At 36.1% G+C, this 20,979-nt stretch overlaps 1 protein-coding gene across 1 annotated transcript in view; it reads right to left on the bottom strand.

Annotated features, from left to right (window-relative positions):
* Positions 1-20,971, bottom strand: part of ABHD12 (abhydrolase domain containing 12, lysophospholipase) — a 40,928-nt gene extending 19,957 nt beyond the window's left edge. Inside the window, exons 1-3 of the mRNA XM_081313992.1 lie at positions 20,660-20,971; positions 7,653-7,777; positions 6,171-6,276 (exon numbers count right to left, since the gene is read on the bottom strand). Of these exons, the coding sequence (XP_081170118.1) occupies positions 6,171-6,276; positions 7,653-7,777; positions 20,660-20,847 (419 nt within the window). The 5' untranslated portion in view covers positions 20,848-20,971. The remainder of the gene's footprint in view (positions 1-6,170; positions 6,277-7,652; positions 7,778-20,659) is intronic.
* Between the last annotated feature and the right edge of the window lie 8 nt (positions 20,972-20,979).

The following is a 20,979-nucleotide window of genomic DNA, read 5'->3' as shown; positions in this document are numbered from 1 at the left end:
TTATATATTTTTATATCACAGGAAATACTCTAGCTTACACTCTGGCACCATCCTGCAGTTTTTGTTCATTGATTACAGGTAGTCCTCAACTTATGACCAATCATTTAGCAACTATTTCAAGTTACAGTGGCAATGAAAAAAAATGACTTGCAATTGATTCTTGCACTTAGACTGTCACAGTGTCCCTGCCATCACCTGATGTAATGGAATGCACAGATAACCTTGAGGAAAGGGGAGAGGAGATGCTGCCTAGGAAAGAAAGAAATTTAGGAAGGACCCACCCTAACGGGTCTAGTGGTTAAAAGTGGCAGGTGGGTAGTTTGTACTTTCAGACTTGCAAGGTTAATGTAACCTTACAATAAAGTAGAGTTAGCTCATCTAGTCATGTTTCCTATCTGGTTTACCCAGGGTGGCCGACACGTGATTACCATTTACGACCTTCCCAGCTGGCTTCTGACAAGCAAAATCAATGTGGAAGCCAGCAGGGATGGTTGCAAGTAGAGAACTACCTATATTCTTCTACATATATCTGTGTCTGTATATATAGATGAGTGAGTCTTTCCCAACAGTCTTCTCATGAAAAGTATTTGTTACCTTTCATATATTCTGAAATGTTTCTTACCTTTGCTCCTAACACTAAAGTTTGGTGCTTGTTTTTCCCCAACATGCATAGGACCAATGTGACAAAATAATTGTCACAGTAATTCCAGTTAATTAAGGCAATTGTGTAAGTAATTTATTAAATCAACAGAGCCAATTAGGGCCAGCTTTGTGCAGTATAAATCTCATAAATTTAGTTCCTTTCTTATACTATCCTGCCGATTTCCTTCCATCCATCCATCCATCATTAATTTATAATTTATAACCCTGTTGAGAAGTTAGAACAATTAACCAGTGGAACAACCTGCCTCCAGAAACTGTGAATGCTCCAACACTGCAAGTTTTTAAGAAGAGACTGGACAGCCTGACCACCAAGGTCCCTTCCAACTTTGTTGTTGTTGTTGTTGTTTCTAAAGCTCTAGATCTTCTCAAATCCAGTCAGTGTTCATTACTGGGCAAACATAGTTACTAAAGCAACATGCTCATTTTTCCATGAGCTACCATCTATATTTTAATTTTATAAAAGGTAAAGGTAAAGGTTCCCCCGCACATGCGTGCTAGTCGTTTCCGACTCTAGGGGCCGGTGCTCATCTCCGTTTCAAAGACGAAGAGCCAGCGTTTGTCCGAGGATGTCTCCGTGGTCATGTGGCCGGCATGACTAGACACCAAAGGCGCACGGAACGCTGTTACCTTCCCACTGTAGTGGTCCCTATTTTTCTACTTGCATTTTTACGTGCTTTTGAACTGCTAGGTTGGCAGAAGCTGGGACGAGTAACAGGCACTCACTCTGTTACGCGGCACTTGGGATTCGACCTGCCAAACTGCCGACCTTCTGATCGACAAGCTCAGCGTCCTAACCCACTGAGCCACCGCGTCTTTTTAATTTTATACTAAATAACTTAATTAGCTGTGACCAAAGCTGCCATCTATGCATATTGCTGATATCTGAACAACATTTGAAAGTAAATAGGATGCATACACAGTACATTAGAAACCTATTTAGTTTACACCAGTATAACTAATTCAGTTTTCTTTTGGAAAAAGAGTGCAGTCTAACAAACAAGGATGAGAACAATTCTCAGCAAACATCTGCTTCCTTACCTGCCATACTTAGGAAAAGAGGTGACTGATATTCTGTATTTTCTACCCTATTTAATTATATTATGCATAATTAATATAATTAAATAGGGTAGAAAATACAGAATATGTATTTTAAAATGAAAATTATGGTTCAGAATAAGTTATGTGTATAGCCAATAGCACAGATACATGAAGATGAATGCCAAAGATTTAGCAAGGGAGCAGCAGTTCAATATAAATTTGAAAATAACCTTTGAAATTAAAGAATTTGGAGACACTGCTTTATTATATTTTATTTCCAGCCCCTATTTTCAAGCCTTAATATTATTCCAAGCAAAACTATTTATATTCCAAACACTTAAAAAGATCAATGAAGAAAAAAAATATGTGTACTGAGAACTAACTGTCTAACTTGTTTTATATGCAATTCATAAATTCAAAATCAGTATGGATGGTAACCTTGCTTTCCATGGGGATATATCCTGTCTTCCAACCCTTGCCTCTGCATGTCTACTGGGATCCTGTTAATTATCAGCCTTCTTCCTACCAAGCTGATGCAATTAGCAATTTGCAAGTTATTTCTTTAACACTGAAGTTCCTTAGTATTTCATCAAACTGGCTCTTATTTCTACAAGTTGAAAACAAAGGAATATTAAACAACAATTTTGATACTTTTAAAGTAGTGGTTAGACAAGGTAGGCCTTACTTTCGGGGAAACACAGTGGGTAGAGACATGAAGGTGGGGCAGGGAGTAAAATAGAGAACAATGCAATTTTGGATATCTGTAAACACTACCTACCATGAGCACCACATGAGTCATTTTAGGACAAAGGTATCCCATTCCAGTTCTACAACAATCTTACAATATTCAAAAGACAATGGGTAGATTTAATGATGATGATGATATAACAATAACAACAACAATAATAATCATAATCATAATCATAATAAAAGTTGGACCTTGCAGGTCATCTAGTCCAACTCCCTGCTCAGGCAGGAAACCCTGTACCATTTCAGACAAATGGCTGTCCAGTCTCTTCTTAAAAGCTTCCAGTGTTGGAGCATTCATAGCTTCTGGAGGCAGGTTGTTCCACTGATTAATTGTTCTTACTGTCAGGAAATTTCTCCTTAGTTCTAGGTTGCTTCTCTCTTTGGTTAGTTTCCACTCATTGCTTCTTGTCCTGCCTTCAGGTGCTTTGGAGAATAGCTTGACTACCTCTTCTTTGTGGCAGCCCCTGAGATATTGGAACACTGCTATCATGTCCCCCCTCGTCCTTCTCTTCATTAGACTAGACATACCCAATTCCAGCAACTGTTCCTTATGTGTTTTAGCCTCCAGTCCCCTGATCATCTTTGTTGCTCTTCTCTGTACTCTTTCTAGAGTCTCAACATCTTTTTTACATCGTGGTGACCAAAACTGGATGTAGTATTCCAAGTGTGTCCTTACCAAGGCATTGTAAAGTTGTATTAACACTTCACGTGATCTCGATTCTATCCCTCTGTTAATGCAGCCTAGCACTGTGTTGGCTTTTTTGGCAGCTGCAGCACACTGCTGGCTCATATTTAAGTGACTGTCCACTAGGACTCCAAGATCCCTCTCATAGTTGCTACTATTGAGCAAGGTACCACCATTTAGACATAACTGCTGTAAGAGAGGATTCTCATGCTGACAATGCGGTAAGTAACCATTATGTACACAAAACCTAAGAGCTTGGTATTCTCCCTGTTATGCTAAAAGTGCAAGAAGAAGAAAGCCAGAAATTAATGGCTCCAAATGGTTCCACATCTAAAAGCAAATTATTTGCCACAATTCTTGTATTATCATTTCAACCTTTTTAAAAAAATAAATCTTATTAATTCAAAACTTAAAGAGATTTTTGTTTCTTTGCTGTGCTTTTCCAGTCTGGACTGTTGTTAAAGAAATCTGAAAAGTGGTTAGATACATATAAACTAAAAAGGAAATTGCAAATCACTTTTGAAACTCATTTTACTTCTACTAATAGAGTGCTGAATTGGCATTATGAGTTGCTACTCAGTTCTACATCATACTTAGACTTGCAGAAATTGCCTAAGAGCATAAAAACAGTGCCAAAGGCCACTTAACCCAGTAGTCCATGCAAAATGATTAGCAAGTGCTCTCCAACAACTAATCCAGAGAAACATACTACCACAAAAACTAGAATCAATTAAATAAAACCTGAATATTCATGTTATTTTTAAATCTCCTTTTAAAACTCCTCAAATCTTGAACTAGCAACTTCAGTTTATTATGGGAGGAAAGGCATTTTTTAAAAAAATTTCCTCAATTTCAAAGTCTTAATCTTAATTGAAGGAAATTGATCTAGCTGTTAAGAAAGATAAATACTTTTTCTCACTATCTACAAAAAAATAGAAGGACCCTGATCTAGCTGTTAAGAAAGGAAAATACTTTTTCTCACTATCTACAAAAAATAATTTCATATATTTTTATCATGCCATTCCATCTTCTTACTTACCTTTTTTCTAAGATAAGAAGCCTGATAAAATTTCCTCATATGAGGGCCCCTGAGCATTTTGTTTGCTTATGTAGAGTGGAGCATCAGTGTGCACTTGCCTATCATTGTTCTTATCTTGTTCAAGAGTTGTAAAAATTAGATATAATAACAATCCTAGTTTTTCTTTAAATTTCAAGAGTCTCAGCTCATTGTTCATCACAATTATTATTTTTTTATTTTTTTTATTTTTAATCCCATTTATATCCCGCCCTTCTCCGAAGACTCAGGGCGGCTTACAATTTAAAGCACAAATCAATGTGCTTAGCAATAGCCTTCATTCTATGTATATGCCTGCTTATTAGGGCTTTCGCCCCCCCCCCATTATAGCTTTCTCGTTAGAAAGAACATACTTAATTATGGCAACGGTTTGGATATTTTATATCATATCATTAACTTTTATTTTATTGTTTGTATTAAACAAACTGGTGGTTCTGGTATTGTTTTTACTGTCCTTTGATTCATTTCTTTGAGCAGTATAAAATCATGACAAAGTTATTTAGTGAAAAAGTCCAGATTGAATCTCTCAAACATAACAATTAAAAAAAATAATATTGGAAAAGCAAAATTGACATATTTATTTAACTGTGATAGCATTGAAAAAATGAAATAACTACAGAAGAATAAAACTGCTTTACAAGAAAAAAATAAAATAAGGACGTGGAGACAAGAAAAATAAAAATATGAATTCAAACAGATGAAAGGGAACGAAGAAAAACTAGGCTAGTTGGGAGGACAGAATTGAGTATCCTTCCAAAGGTAGAATTTCATCCTAATTAAGAGTAAGCCACAATGTTTGGTTGCAAGTGCAATTTATTGAGACGATTCTTGTTATCAGTGGAAAAGTTCAAAAGTTCAGGACTCGCTATCCAGTTTTCATTCTGCTACCTAATAATCAGTTTCATCTGACAGAACTTGACAATTCTGCATCATGATGCAAAAACATTTGTTAGTCCATATGATTACCCGAGACTAAATATTGGGATTAGAATTGCTAACGAAGATATCAAAGGGGTGCTGGCTTCTACCTTTTAGAATTAGCCATCGATAGTAAAGTAACAATTAGTAAAGAAACATGCTACAAACTAGCACTATCGCATGCAAACCTTGGAAAAGATATTCAAATGATGTGTCTGTATCCACAAAAAATCACAATTGTGCAAGTCTTATTATGCTCTGATATGCTATAGAAGTTGGACTTTGAAGAGGCAGAATAGGAAGAGTATTGACACTTTTGAACTTTGGTGTTAGAGAAGACTCCTGTAAACATCAGTAACAGCCAAGAAAATAAACAAATGGGTTCTCAAATAAATCAACCCAGAAGGTTTTCTCACTTGAGGCACACATGAACCTATTTTGGAACATTATGCAAAGTGCTAGCTCTCTGGAGGAGGCCCTGATTCTGGGAAAGATAGAAGGAAAAAGAGAACAATCAACAGCAAGGCGAATAGACTCAGTTACAAGGGTAATGAGTCCATCATTTGGAAGATCTAAAAGACCATAATAGAGACATGTCATGATGGAGAAAATCTATCTTTGTGGTCAATAAAAACTGAAAGCAAGTTGATGGCACATACGGTAATCAATCAAAGATCTGGGATACCTTCTATACAAAAAAAAAGGCAAAGATGAAACCTGAAAGCTACATCTGCAAATATATCTGCAACTAAGCAGTGATTCATGTCATCCTCGAGGTTGTTTACCTTTTTCTTCCTTGTTCCCATGGTTTGTTCTCAGAGACTAAAGTCACATGCTAAACCAATCCCACACCATTTATATTAAAACTGCATTCTTCTTGACTCGAGTCCAAAGCACAACTTTCAGCATAATACTGCACACAACTGCAATGTAGATTGCATTATTTGATTCCCCCCCCCTAAATTCACAAAAAAAGCAAAGCTTTTGTTCTAATTATAAAAGGACATCAATGTATAATGAGAAGAATAAAATATTCCTTACCAAACTCCAATAGTTACATCTTCCTCTGGCTGCAGATAGAAGTTACTGGTATGGTTTAAGCCTTGATCCTGGGGTCTTTTCAGATCAATGAAATAGGGCACTCTTACTGGAATAGAAGGATAGCATTCCTTTTACATTTTGTTTACCTTATTGAAGTAATCATTTCTGTAATTAAAACCAGCAACCATAAGCTTGCACAATAATACTTCTGGGTCATATGCATAATTAAATTTGCTATAAATTACTAGATATGTTTAAATGTCAACAAGGAGGGGAGGATTCTTTAAAAATTATTTCCATTAGTCAGAGATACAGAAAAAATTTAAAAACTCTTCTGGCACCTTAAAGACTAACAAATATATAATAGCTTAGGTCTGCATGAATTGCAATGCATTTCATCAGAGGCATGTAAATATATACTCAGCCATTTGGGAGGAAGAGCATGAACAGTAAAGAGAGAGGCCAGAAAGAAATGAATGGTATTTTTTATATGTCATTTCCCTCTGACATCATTGCTCATTATTTCCACATATAGTCCCAAACATGAGTTTGTACGTTATATTCTCAGGATAATGTACAAAGTCTCCAATGAAGATATTAGGCTATATTAAATGTATGTACTGTATCTTTAAGGTATGATAACACTCTTTGCTGTTTTTTCTTGCTATTCATCTGGGAAAAGATTAGAATTAACCTTCTTTGGTGTGTAATTTGTTTTCCAACTTCTACTGCCATATTCCCAAACATACTTATTAAATCATAATTGTTAACTGTCAATACACTCTGTTTGTCCTAGTTCCAACAGTCAATTATAGATTGTATCTTTAAAACTAATTTAGGAAATCGTAGAATTAAATTTGTAAGGCACAGTTTCAGCTCATTGAGTAATGCTGGTTTTCTATCCCAACTTTATAAAACATTTGCAAAGTCAGCAGCAAATTCTACATAATATGCAGACATGATAATTAGAATAGTCACACCAAGCATAGCAAAGATGGTATTTTTGAGGAGTGCTGAAAGGAAACAATTGCTTTTTCACTGTTTGGTATTAGAACATTCTCTGCAGATGCCAACAGTAACAAAATTGCAAGCAGCAGTATCAAGCCTCTCCTTCATCAGCACTTCACAAAGAAATAATGAAATATAATCAGATGCTGACAAATTGTGATCTCATATGCTTTAAATCTGTGACACAAGATTTAATATATGCAGGAACAATTGAAAAAAGTCAAATGCGACTTCAAATCAAATATAAATATACTAGATTTTCTACCAACAAAAATATATAATTATTATAGCCAAGGAACTTGATGGCAGCAGTTTCCAAGATTCTTGCAAGGTACTGACATTGACTTTTAAGTAATTAAATAGAAATCAGTCTTTAAAGAAAGGGTAGGCTGATAAGGTATGAGCACCTATTAATCTTGAATTAAAATATTAGCATAGAGTCAAGATAAATATTAAATGAAGCATTATTCTTACCAAAATTTAGGAAGACAAGCTTTGCCTGAATAGCTGGACAAATTTTAACTAGAAATGGAATCGCTATATATATTCCCAACAACCAGACCACTACCTTCCGCAATCGAACCCACATTCCATGTCTCCTGTAAAAAAGGGTAGGAGAGGAAATGTAAGTTTATTTTACTTACAAAATTCTTGTGAATTCTTGTGAACACATTTTGCTATAGGCTTAAGAGAACCATGGTGGATGATAATCACTACCAAAATGTAGGCCATTTATTTGTGGATATAGTCTCAATTATTAAATAATCACAGTAATAGCTTCCTGTTTTCAATAAAGGTAGTCTCCTCCGCATCAAGTCCAACTCATAAATTCATTTATATAGAATTTTTTTACAATAACATGGATGTATTTTTGCAAAGATTTACAAACTGCTACATTATCATTTACCGTATTTTTCGGACCGTAAGATGCACTTTTCCCCTCCCAAAAGTGGGTGGAAAAACGAGGTGCGTCTTATGGTCTGAAGGTAAGCGAAAACACTTGTCTCCCGTTCAGTCAGCACAGTCCATCAGCTCCATTGGAGAGATGTGATTGAATGAAGACATGGAATTCTCCACCCCGCCCCTGTGATTGGTCGGCAGGGGAGGAAATACGGACGTGCTTGCCATGCCTTCTGACTGCCTCCCCCTCCCTGCGCGTGCACATTTTCTTTCTTTTATCTCGCTGCTAAAGAAAGTTTTTGCTAAACTAAACCTCATAGGCAAAGCCGTGAGGAGTTGTCCCTGCAGGTTTCTCTGCAAAGTTTATTGGAAGTGATTTCCCATTTGCAAGATAATACTGCTAATTGTTTGAAATTACTTCGGCATCTTAGAAAACTTATTCAGGGAAAAGAAACTACCGGTACCTACCTTTCTTTCTATCTTTTTTCCTCCCTCCCTCCCTCCTTTCTTTCTTCCTTCCTTCTCTTCCTTCCTTCCCTCTTCCTTCCTTCCTTCTCCCTTCCTTCCTTCCTTCCTTTTCTCTCTCTCTTCCTTGCTCCCTCCATCCTCCCTCCTTTCTTTCTTCCTTCCTTCCTTCTTTCTCTCTATCTCCTTTTTCTTTCTTTCTTCTTTCTTTCTTTCTTTCTTTCTTTCTTTCTTTCTTTCTTTCTTTCTTTCTTTCTCTCTTTCTTCCTTCCTCCCTCCCTCCTTCCTTCCTTCTCTCTCTCTCTCCCCTCCTTTCCTCCTAGTATACCGGTACTATCTGGTTCAGAATATTTTTTTTCTTGTTTTCCTGCTCTGAAAACTGGGTGCGTCTTATGGTCAGGTGCGTCTTATGGTCCGAAAAATACGGTATATACAAATCAACATTTGACATTCTGCTTTGTAAAGTAACATGAAGAAGTCCTGTCCTCTGCATTTAGGAAATATACAAAATTGCACTTTGACTAATAAGGAGTCCCAAAGGAAGAGACAGAGGAGAAGGACAATATTAATATCAACACAACATTTACAACGATTCCCTCAATCTAATGCTTAAAAATACCTAGAATTAATTTTCTCAAAGTTTTTTTTAAAAAAGACTGGAATAATGTAACAAAAATAGAAGGATCTCTTATCCAAATAAAGTATCTGATACTGTATGTTTTCTCTTACCATTACTATGGTTAATAATGCTGAAAATTAATATGATAAAATTCATATAACTAAAGAGGGAAGATGTCATATAAAATGTTAGAAATATGATAATAAACAAGAAGCTAATATCTAAATACCCAAACTGCCATTCAGGAAGATTCCACCAACATCATTACCCCTGCTCCTTTGACATGCAGTTTGCAATACAATATTGCAACTACTTTATAATTAACTTCCTGCTGCAATAAGTAAGAAAAATAAGATCCAAAACTGTTTTTCTCATTTGGAAGTAATTACTTTCCTTTTTTGGCTACAAATTATAATTGTGGAAAGGTGTTATCAGTGTTGAATTGACCCTCAGTAGAATGCCATTAATTCTCAGAACTCTTCTAGAACTTTTAAGAAAGGAATACTTTATTAGTCCGTTAATGCTTTGATAAACATCCTAAACTAGAATCTACAATAGTAAAGTTCAAATCTCGCTACTGTAATATCCTTGTGCCACAGTAATCCTGTATGACAGGGGTTCTTAAGCTTTGTTGTGCCCTGGCAAAGAGCTTTCCCTGGGAAAAGAGTTCTGTGGAGAACATGGCAGCTTTTTTGCCTCAGTTTGGTAGCAGGATTCTGGGCAATAGTAATGAAGTACTGAGGGTGGATGATGGTATTCCTGTTTCTGCATTTTGAGCAGAGAAAGCATTCCACTTCATAGCTTGCTTATCTCCTGGCCCCATTGCAGGGGGTTTATAAAGAGAGACTGCTGCCTGCTAAAAGGAGAACTACATTCTTACAAAGTAAACAAGTATATGCATGACAGTCTAAAGAATGTTTTATTATTTGCTTATTAAAAGCACATAATAAAACTCTAATTAACATACCTTGCTAATAACTGGAAGCAATGTGAAATTTATACAATATTACTATTGTAGGGAAGCATCTATTCCAAATATAACTATTGTAGATTTCATATCTATAGCTATCAACTACCACCCCTACACTGTTTTGCTTACAAAAGAAACTTCAGTCACATATCCTATTTAGTTTCATAATAAATAAACATGGATATTGGAATTAAACTGATTTTCTCTGAGAAAAAAAACAATTCCTTTTCTGGTGAGGTAGCACATGTTGGACAATTTTCGTAATTTGGTAAAATTACATTCTTCAACATTTTTCAGATTTGTCTGAATTAGATAGAGCAGAAAAGTCAATTTCACTGATAAATTATCAAAATTTGAAACTGTTCTTTTTACAGCAGCCAAAATAAATACATAAAGAAATCAAGAAGAAAACATGAAGATATATTCACAACCATATGATTATACAACCATATGATTATCACAGCAACGTTATTGTTCATGTGTTTCATAGATAAGACCTTGTGTTACTAATCAGCATTTGTAGACAATTCTGCTTTGTTTTGAGTTACTGCAAACTCACTTTGGGATACAGTTTCATTAGGAACTGCCTTTGCTAAATTAAAACTTATTTTTATCTTAGTCCCTGCCTAACTAGTAGAGTGAGATTCAACTAAAAACAGTTTTTATTTCAAAGTTTCCCCCTAAATAATCAGAACAATTTCTCCTTTTCAAACAGATCATGGATATTCTTGTACTGTAAATGTAACTCTTATTTCTAAACACATACTCTGGAAGATGTCCAAACTGTACTTTTGTTATTATTGTATAGCTGTCATTTTAAAAAAAAGATTGAGTAAGCAGAATTTAAAATTATTCAGTATTTTTGCTTTATAAAATCATTATCCTTCCCTTAGAAGCAAATCAAATATTTTTATTGTGGTCTTTGACCAGCCTTTGCAATAAAAAGGGAAAGAGAAAAAATATTAGGCAATAAAACAATATATCTAATAAAAAGTTGTATACAGTTGTACAACTTGTCAAAGTTATTAGGCTATCTGATATGTGAATATGGAGTAAGCATTCCTTTAAAAAATAATAAATACAAAATTAATCTATGTGACCCTTATATTTGGAAATCATTGGGGTAATCGGAGCATGTTATAGGGCATCATAGAAAAGCCACTGTATGAGGACGTGAGTGAGAATTTCTGTGTCCCTGGATCCACAAGGGCAAAATTTCTGCAAATAAGGAATCCCATGAAATCTTCCCATCAGTAGAGCTGACCGCAGGGCATTAACACAGGTTCTGGAAAAGACCCATCTATGTTTGCTTAGGAACAGATTATATAGATACACTGCAGGAGAGTGCTTACGACTATCTAACATTGGCAATAGAATTCAGGGGCACTAGTGATATCATTTTGATGATCAATGTCCCTGATTCTCTCTTTTACTATTGAGTTGTCCTTCTCCAGGGTTAATTCCCCTAATTATGCAGGAGAGAAGTTCACACTGCAAAGTTCTGCTATACAAATATGGTCCCAATGAGATTGCCAATGAGATACCATAGCAGGGCTATTAAGCCTGTGGAATCAAATATGATTCTAAATTATTACTTGGCATGTCTCAATACTGCATTGGGGTTCATTTATAAGCTTAATAAAGCATATTATGATCAGCAGTTGACCTGACACTTAGGATGAAAATCATAAATAACCTATTTATTTACATTTTTTAAAAAAAATAAAATTTATTTATTTACTGGATTTACTGTAACTTCTCTGCAGATTTGCACTGGTTTGGCATTGCCTATTATTAGTATGATCCTGGATTTGTTTTTGGGTTTTTTAAAAAAATACTAAGCAGCTGATCAGTTTTTGCATTCTCTTTCAATTTCAACAGGAACTTTGTTAAGCCTTTTTCAGTTAATGTATCGCAAGTCTATCACTGGATATTGATGTTTTCTACAGAAATAGCAATTCCAATCATTATTTCTTCTATTTCACACACCCAATATTAATTTTGCATATAAGGTAAATAATTAAAGGGAAATCATGGCAACTCCCTTGCTTCATCAATTGTTCTGATGGTAGCAATGTGATCATGGATACCTCTGCCTCTTCTGAATCCAGTCCGTGATGTCCAGCTGCAGTGTTGTCTTATTGTTGGAAGGAGGTATTTGATATAAATGAATTTTCATTGTGGGATTAAATACAGGTCATGTTTGCTTACTGACTACCTCATTTAGCAACTCTTCAAGATGACAATGGTATGAAAAAAAATATCTTTGTGTGATCTATCCAAGCATTTAAGACCACTGCGTATCCACAATCACGTGCCTACTTTTTGTGTGCCTCCCAACCAGCTTGCAACAAGCAGATTTAATGGAGAATTTGAAAGTAAAACTGCAAGTTACAATCACATGGTGCTTTGCTTAATGACCATGGTAATTTGGTTGCAGAATGGGAATGGCATTGTAAGCTTATCATAGTTACCTGATTTTCTGTTTAGCAACTGGCATTCAATGAGAACTACTTGTATGTTTTCTGCTTCATTTTGTTTATTGAAACCAAATGTCCTTTGGTTACAGATGTTATTTTACTTCTAATGTTAATTAATATTTTGGTCGCCTATAGGATAGTTTGCCCACTATAGAAGAATGGGTGTTTAAAGTTTCAAATCTTGCAGAAATGTCTAAGATTTCTGCTTATTTGAAAGATCATTCACAGGAAAGATATATTTCAGTTTGGAGGAGATGGATAAATTATATTCAGAACAAATATGGGACTAAAAAGTTCCATTTAGCTTATGAGTAGATTTTAGTGGGATATTGTTATTGGTACTTTGTTTGTAGTTATGTTAAAGGGGAGTTAAAGCACATTATGAATTTGGTTAATTGTATATTATGCATAATTTTTATTTAGAATATGATTATTGTAACTATAATCCTGTATTTAGCTCTGGGAAGTGGGCGGGTTTGGGGTGGGAGGGATTTGGGGATATATTGTAAAATTTTGTTTTTGTAAAACTCTTTAATAAAAAAAAATATTTTGGTCGCCTATGATTAGTACATCTTTACTGTCATGTTAACAATCCACTGCATTTTCTAATAAGACTGTTAAAGTTCTGATACCTCTGCACCTATAGTTGGAACGTTGGTTTTATTAATTTACCAGCTTTGTAATGCCAGTCATCAAACAAGTCAAGGAAAAGCATAGAACAAGTTAAAAACACAATGTACTGAAAAAAGAACCAAATAGTAAACAACTGCCCAGGGAATAGAATAATTAAAACATGGCATAATAATGGAATCATAAAACCCTTCAGCCCAGGGAATGGAATAGAAATGGAAATGGAAAAGAATACAATAGAATTCTTTATTGGCCAATGTGACTGGACACACAAAGGATTTGTCTCCGGTGCATAAGCTCACAGTGTACATATAAACAGCAAGTAATAGGTCATAGATCATAAAGCATATTGGAATATCCAAATCTTTATGGTCTTTCAGAAGGACAACAAGATTATCGCCATTTAGAACACAAGGGGAACGCTATTTCAGAGTGGAGGAACACTGACAAAGAAGAACACTTGGTTTTGAATTGAGATCATTCTATCATTTTGGTGTTGTTTTCAAGAATTGACTTGGCAGCATTTAGTTAATAATGCTACTCCATTTTAAGGCATTAAAATGCCTAATTTTAAACTATATTATGAAGCTGCTGCATTAGCAGGAATAAGTGATTGGATTAATTTGACACAAGAGAGATTATTAAATCTTGAGGGCCACGATTTGTTGTTTGGCTGGCATGCATATCTGTTGTATGACAAGAAGGTAGACAATGTGTTTAGAGTGCATATTTTAAGACAGGCATTGTTGAGAGTTTGGAAGAAGTATAGACATAAGTTAGATTACAAGATACCACTGTGGGCAATTCCAAAACACGCAATAGAAAATATACATGCTGGTTTCAAACATGATGTGACTACGTATAAGGAGATCCTAAGCTTGGAAAGAAATGTTTGGTGTTTGAAATCATATAGCCTCTTGCGAGAAGAGAAGGTTGTTCAAAATTGGTTTCAATATACTCAGTTACGGGCCAGGTGGAAAGAAGACCAGAAAAATGGTTTTACAATGACTGATGAAAATTTGATAAAGCAAATCAGAAATCAGGGACCAGCACATATTAAACGGATATATCTTGCGTTGATAGAGATTGATTCAGAAACAGAACTTGTTAAGGATTGTATGATAAAATGGGCCCAAAATATCCAGGAAGTTATCACAATGGACACGTGGGAAAAGATCTGGGTGAGGAATGTAAAATTTACACAAGCTCAAAATCTAAGAGAGAATTTTTACAAAATGTTTTATAGATGGCATTTAGATCCTAAAAAGCTTGCAAGTATGTATCCGAATTATCAGCCTAAATGTTGGAGGTGCGGTGATGAAGACGCAACATATTTTCATATATGGTGGACTTGTAAAAAGGTTAAGGCCTTTTGGATAAAAGTTTGGTGGAACATGCAGAAGATTTTTAAACAGAGGATAAAGTTTTGTCCGCAACTTTTTTTGTTGGGAATAATTATAGATGCTACAGTTGTGGACACTAAGTTGATGTTGAATTTAATTACGGCAGCAAGACTCTTGATAGGTCAGTACTGGAAGAAAGAGGAACTGCCGACTATAGAAGAGTGGACTTTAAAGGTTTCCGACCTGGCTGAGATGGCGAAGATTTCGGCCTATTTAAAAGATCACTCGCAAGAACGCTATATTATGGAATGGAGAAAATGGATTGAGTTTATCCAGAACAAGTATAGGGTTAAGAAGTTTCATGTAGCATTTGAATAAGTCTTCTTTCTTTTCTTCTTTTTCTATTTTTGTTTTCTATATATATTTAATATTATTAAGGTTTGTTTTATCCTATATAAGCTAGAGAGTGTTGGATTTTAGAGTTTATGGTTGTTAGTATATGGTTGTTTATGATTGTTTTTTTATATATACCTTGTATTTAGCTCTGGGAAGTTGGGGGGGGAGGGGGGGAGGGGGGAGAGGTAAGGGGGGAGGGAGAAGGGAGGGGGAGGGGGGATTTTTTTTAAAGGGAAAAATTGTATGTTAAAACTTTTCAATAAAATAAAATAATGCTACTCCATTTGTTTTATGATTTTCTTTTCTGCAACAAAAAATCTGATGCTCCTCTGATGCAAAGTGATCTATTTCAGCTCACTTCAGTTCACCAATTTCAAGAACGGCACATCAGTTGCAGCTGGACATGGTTTTAATCCAAGTACATCCATAGCATTAGTGCTTCTTGTTCTTGCCTTCTGTTTTTATTCTTGTTGGATACCTTCGATTTGGGAGATTCATATTCCAGTGTCATGTTTCTATTATTCTGGTTATGAATGTATACTTGGTTTTCTTGGAAGAAAGAAAGTCAAAGTAATCCTTGATTTACAACTGCAGCTGGGACTGGAATTTCCATCGTAAGATGTACAGTCCTAAAGGGAGTCATCACTTGATCAGATCTAATTTGTACTAAATAATGACATGGTTAAGTGGTTGCTACATGAATCCAACTTCCCCAATTGACTTTGCTAGTTGGAAGCCAGCTGGGAAGATCGCAGATCACAATCACATGACCACAAAATGCTGCAACTGTCATAAATGTGAGCTGGTTGCCTCGTGCTTGTAATGTGATTATGTGACCGTGGTGGTACAACAGTCATAACTGCAAGGACAGGTTGTAAGTCACTTTTTCTGAGGCCATTATAACTTCAAATCATTATTACACAAATAATAATGTAATTAATACAAATAATGATGTAAATCAAGATCTATCTATACTGGAATGGCTTACCATTTCCTTCTAAAATGGACTGTATTTAGTCTAAACTCTCACCTATCCTGTGTCTCTCATGGGTCATCCTTCTGAGGGTATACAATCTAGCTCATAACATCTCTTGCATAGCAGGCCTTTTCAGAACTACAAGGTAATAATCCATAAAATCAAGCTTTAAGGCATTACTATGCAATTAATACTATCACTGTATATTTGCTTAAAAGTAAGTCCTTCTTATATATAATTATTGTATTTGCATAAGACTGCAGCCTTACTGAAAGTATTAACTTTAGTCTTATAGAATGCTACAAATATTTTGGAAGAAAAAGTATACGTGTAGACAGATAAATGATAGATAGATAGATAGATAGATAGATAGATAGATAGATAGATAGATAGATAAATAATATATGTCATAAGATTTACATTTTTTGTAATGTATTGTGTTTTTAGGTTGAAGTCAAATGCTTTGCTATTTATTTCATCAACATATTTGACCTTCAGCCTTGCTCATTCCTGCCATGCCTGACTATCCATGCCTTTTCTATTTAGAATTCTCTGCTCCACCTTCAAAAAAATTTCTTATCTTCCCTCTAGCTCTATCTTTTTATTCATATAAATCAAAGTTTATTTTTGCAAATAGTCAAGCTATGCGTTCCTACTTATTTTGATTAGTCACTACATTCTAGCCTCATTTGCACCCATCTTCTCCAAGTATCTAATCATTGCAGAGATTTTCAAACTTTGAATACCATGACAATTGCTGGTATGAATGGCAGATTATTTTAAAAGACAGCTAGATTTAGATGCCATCTTTCAAAACACACTTACTGCTTGAATTATACAAGCATGGCTTACTGTTTGGCCTATAGAACAATTATGCTATAGCTTATCTGGGAAAGCAGGAATGAGTTTTGTGTTCCTACAATGCATGGACCTGGACACTGATTTTAAAATAACCCTTCTAAATTAGTTGCAACTCCCATCTTGAGAGCCCTTAGTTAATATATTTAGGTTCATTATCAGTCCTAATTTAGATTTCACATCAAACCTACAAGGCAAATAAGTTCACAGAGGCCTTGCCTTGTGCCAAATAAATCAACAATGAACCACAACTATCTGTTCAATCCAGAAAATCTGGGACCTGAAAGGTCACCTAATTTAGCTGTATAAATCACGCCAGAAAAGCTACAAGTATCTATAGAGAAGAAGAGGAGCTAACTTTAACACTTCTTTGCCTAGAGGCTTTGGCAACATAAAAATGGTCTCCAAATCTATGCTTATTCTTAAGCTTAAGGAACTAGTAGAATTAAGAAGCATAGGCAGAGTTAAGTAGCAACTATTTAACATTGGTCAATTTTAAAAAATACAAAATCTTGGAAAACTGAAAGAAGAGATGGAATAAAGATCTTTTATAACATTATACTCCTCTCAGCTATATCTTTTCAGTCGCATTAAAAAGAAACAGAGACAAGATTCTTTCCCATATCATAATTACAGATCTTAAGCCCCTCATCAAATCACTACTTTCTTTGTGACTTACCAACAGATCCCTGCCAAAACTGGGAGTACTGCCACAATAACAACAAAATGTGAAGCTATTTTCACTAACTTTACATACAGTATAGCCTATACTTCATTCATCTGTAAGACTATTAATGTATTTTCATGTCAATGTTCATCATTCCTTTAAGGATGTTTGTATTAGCTTTTTTACCAAGCTTACATATGGCTCCAAACGTAGCAGCCTCTCAGTAAGTTATACACAGTTATAAACTTAAAACAGGACAACATAATTGGAAAAGTTCTCAGTGCCAAGAAATAATCTTAACCATTAGATATTTGAAAGGATAGTTTTCCCAAAGAATCTACAAAAATAAGAGAGGAAAGATACAGCCTCTAGTTCTGCAACAAATAATAAAGATAAAGGGATCTACTACGCCCCTTAAATGTAACAGGAAATGTATAAGCATATGTAAACTTCTGTGCTACTGCCAGGAAAATATTTAGTGAAGCTACATGTCTTTATCCATCAGGAACTGAGTTCCATTCTTCTCAAAAAGATTTTTGACTTTAAAGGGTAGTGTCAAGAGATCCTTGAATAAAAGTTTGTGAGAAAATGATAAACTGGCCTCTATTAAAAAAAAGACTGCTTCCTTGTTGTAGTAGGGTGTATAATCCTAAAGTCTAATTGCCCAGCAAAGGATGCTTTCAACAGCAAAGAGAACCTGAAGTAATACTCCCAAAACAACACAAAGGAATTCTGCTCTGCTTTGAATCTGCATTTGATTATCAGCCAATATACTATTTACTGAGACTAAAAGAGGTTCTCTAGAGATTCAGTTATTTTCTAAAACGGTGACATAAGGGATTTTGTGTTTTTTTTTTAAAAAAACAGGAGTTTACCAAGGGATTGAACTTGTACATAGAAAAGATGTGCCTATTACTAAGCTATAATTATTAGCGAAAACACTTGCTCTAATTATTTAAAATTCTTTGTATAAACACTGAATAATTACTCCCAGTGATGGTTACAACTATTATACCTTTGGGATGGAAAGAATATAGCCACAGAGATTAATGTTAGGTTTATTTTCTTTGGCTCATCTTAGCAACCCAAAGACATTTATTTTATGCAACCTTTAAAACAGAATTTGAAATAAAGATGAAGACTTCAACAACCACAGAGAAAACCTATATAAAATTAGAAACAAAATAAATATAATTATTAAATATAAATAAGTTTCAGTGAGTTGAGTAGGGCTTATTTCCATGTAACCTTGATTTCTTGTTGCATATAGTTATGAATTCTTTATCTATGTTAATTTGCTAAAACATGAACCTATGATATCCTACGATTGGGTCAATATTAAAAAGTAAGGATCTGAAGATGCACAACACAAGATTTAAAAAAAACAAATTTTCTATAACAAAGATTACTAATAATAACATCTAGTAGCAACAGTTTTAAAGCTGGCTATGTACGTTGTCTCTTTTTGCCCATTAAAGGGCTGCTTAGGTCCACAGACCAAAAAAATGAGTGGTAGGACAGAAACAAAATGTGGCACCAAGAAAAAATGGTTTAAACCAAATTACAATTAAATGAGTTAAATGTTTTATTAAATTTATATGCTGCCCATTTCAATATCAAGTAACTCTGGGCAGCTGTTACCTAACTATTCCAGTTAATTTCTTTTTGTTACAGTAAAAATATAAAAAAATAAACTATTAAGTACCAATTCTGTATCCAGACCTTTGGGACTATATCCAAGAATGGGAGGAACACATACCCAAGCTGTACCACCCAAAGGGAAAAAGGAGCAGAGATTCTAAAGAACATGTTTTTTTATGTTTGTGGAACCTGAAAAAATAAACATTCTAATCTAAGTGTTTTTAAAACAGGGGATATGTCTTTGCTTTCATCCAGCTTTCTACTGATGCAATTTGCAGAAAAATAGGAGAAAGGTCTGCGATGTATGCCACTATAGCTCATGAAGGAAAGGTGAGTTATAAATTTAATAAAGATGAGGTTTAAGAAATTTAGTGAAAGACATAAGATTTGACAGACACATAAAAAAGTGTTAAGAACAGATCGTTTATGTGTTTTTATACGCCTTCCGATATTTTTTATTTTTCGATACGGTCTGATGCCTAAGCCAATCTTGAAAGCTTCAGGAGTTTTATTCACCTCAAAATGTAACTATTTTTTATTTTATTTATTTATTTAAATTCCATTTATATCCCGCCCTTCTCTGAAGACTCAGGGCGGCTTACAAGCTTAGCAGTAGCCTTCATTCTATGTATATGCCTGCTTATTAGGGCTTTCACACACACACCCCAAGCGGCATTATTACAAAGTCAGCTTATTGCCCCCAACAATCTGGGTCCTCTGATATGGAAGTAAATACACGTTTCTTTCAATCCCAGGCTATAAACTAAAGACAAACTCGACCGTGTATCCATTGAGACTGTCAGATCTTTCTTTTCCTTAGGCTGAAGCTTTCCATATGCTCCATCCCAGCCACTTTATGTCACCCAGTGGCAAAATACAGCCCCCGCCTGGCCAAAAACCCGACACACAGTACAGAATCACCTCCTTGACCTGCTGCAGTCGCAATCTGTAAACCGAATGCAGCACTAGGAGCAGGAACGCTCTGGAGCAGGGGTCTTCAAACTTGGCCCTTTTATGACTTGTGGACTTCAACTCCCAGAATTCCTCAGCCAGCTTTGCTGGCTGAGGAATTCTGGGAGTTGAAGTCCACAAGTCATAAAAGGGCCAAGTTTGAAGACCCCTGCTCTGGAGCAACAGCACAAACTCCACGGAGGGCCGCGGCGCTTTCGGTCCCTTCCTGCTGATCCTCGGGCTGGAATCGCCCTCCCCCGCCTCCCAATCCAGCCTACTGCCAACCTCCACGACGAGCACCGAAAGGCGGACAGACAAAGGGAGACCGCCAAGGGCATTTCTTCCGCAAATTGCAAACCGGCGGACTCGGCGGCCCAGCCACTGCAAACAGCAAAGCCCAAGGAAGAAGGAAGGGAAGAGGCGGCCAGCGGTGGCAAGGCGGCACGGATTGTCTGCCCGTTGCCAAGGAGACAAGACCGAGGTCAACGCTGGCGAGGACCGCGGTGCAAGGCCGGCAGAGAAAGGGGTGGGTTGCTCCGGCTGCCAGGAGCCGGAGGGATGGCCGTTCTCCTGACCGGGTCTCACCTGCCAAGTGCCCGCTTCATAGCAGAGTCACCGGCGGGCCGGGCGCTGCCTGACAAACGCGGGCTGGGTCTCAAGCTGAAGTCCTTATTCAGCGAAGGGGAAGAGGAAGACGCAGCGGCGGCTGGAGCCGGAGCGGAGGAGGCAAAGCGCTCATGCTCCAAGGTGACGGTCTCGTTCCGCTTTCTCATGCCGGCGGTGCCAACGCACGGGCGGTGCCACTTCCACTCGCCTAAGGGAAGACGCCTCTGACCCGAACCCGACGCCTCTTTCGCCTACATTATACCAACAAGAGCCCGAACAACCGAGGGAATAGCGGCGCT

Source organism: Vipera berus (assembly GCF_964194415.1).
Source record: "Vipera berus genome assembly, chromosome: 1".
Lineage (NCBI taxonomy): Eukaryota > Metazoa > Chordata > Lepidosauria > Squamata > Viperidae > Vipera > Vipera berus.
This window is presented reverse-complemented; position numbering and strand designations above follow the sequence as displayed.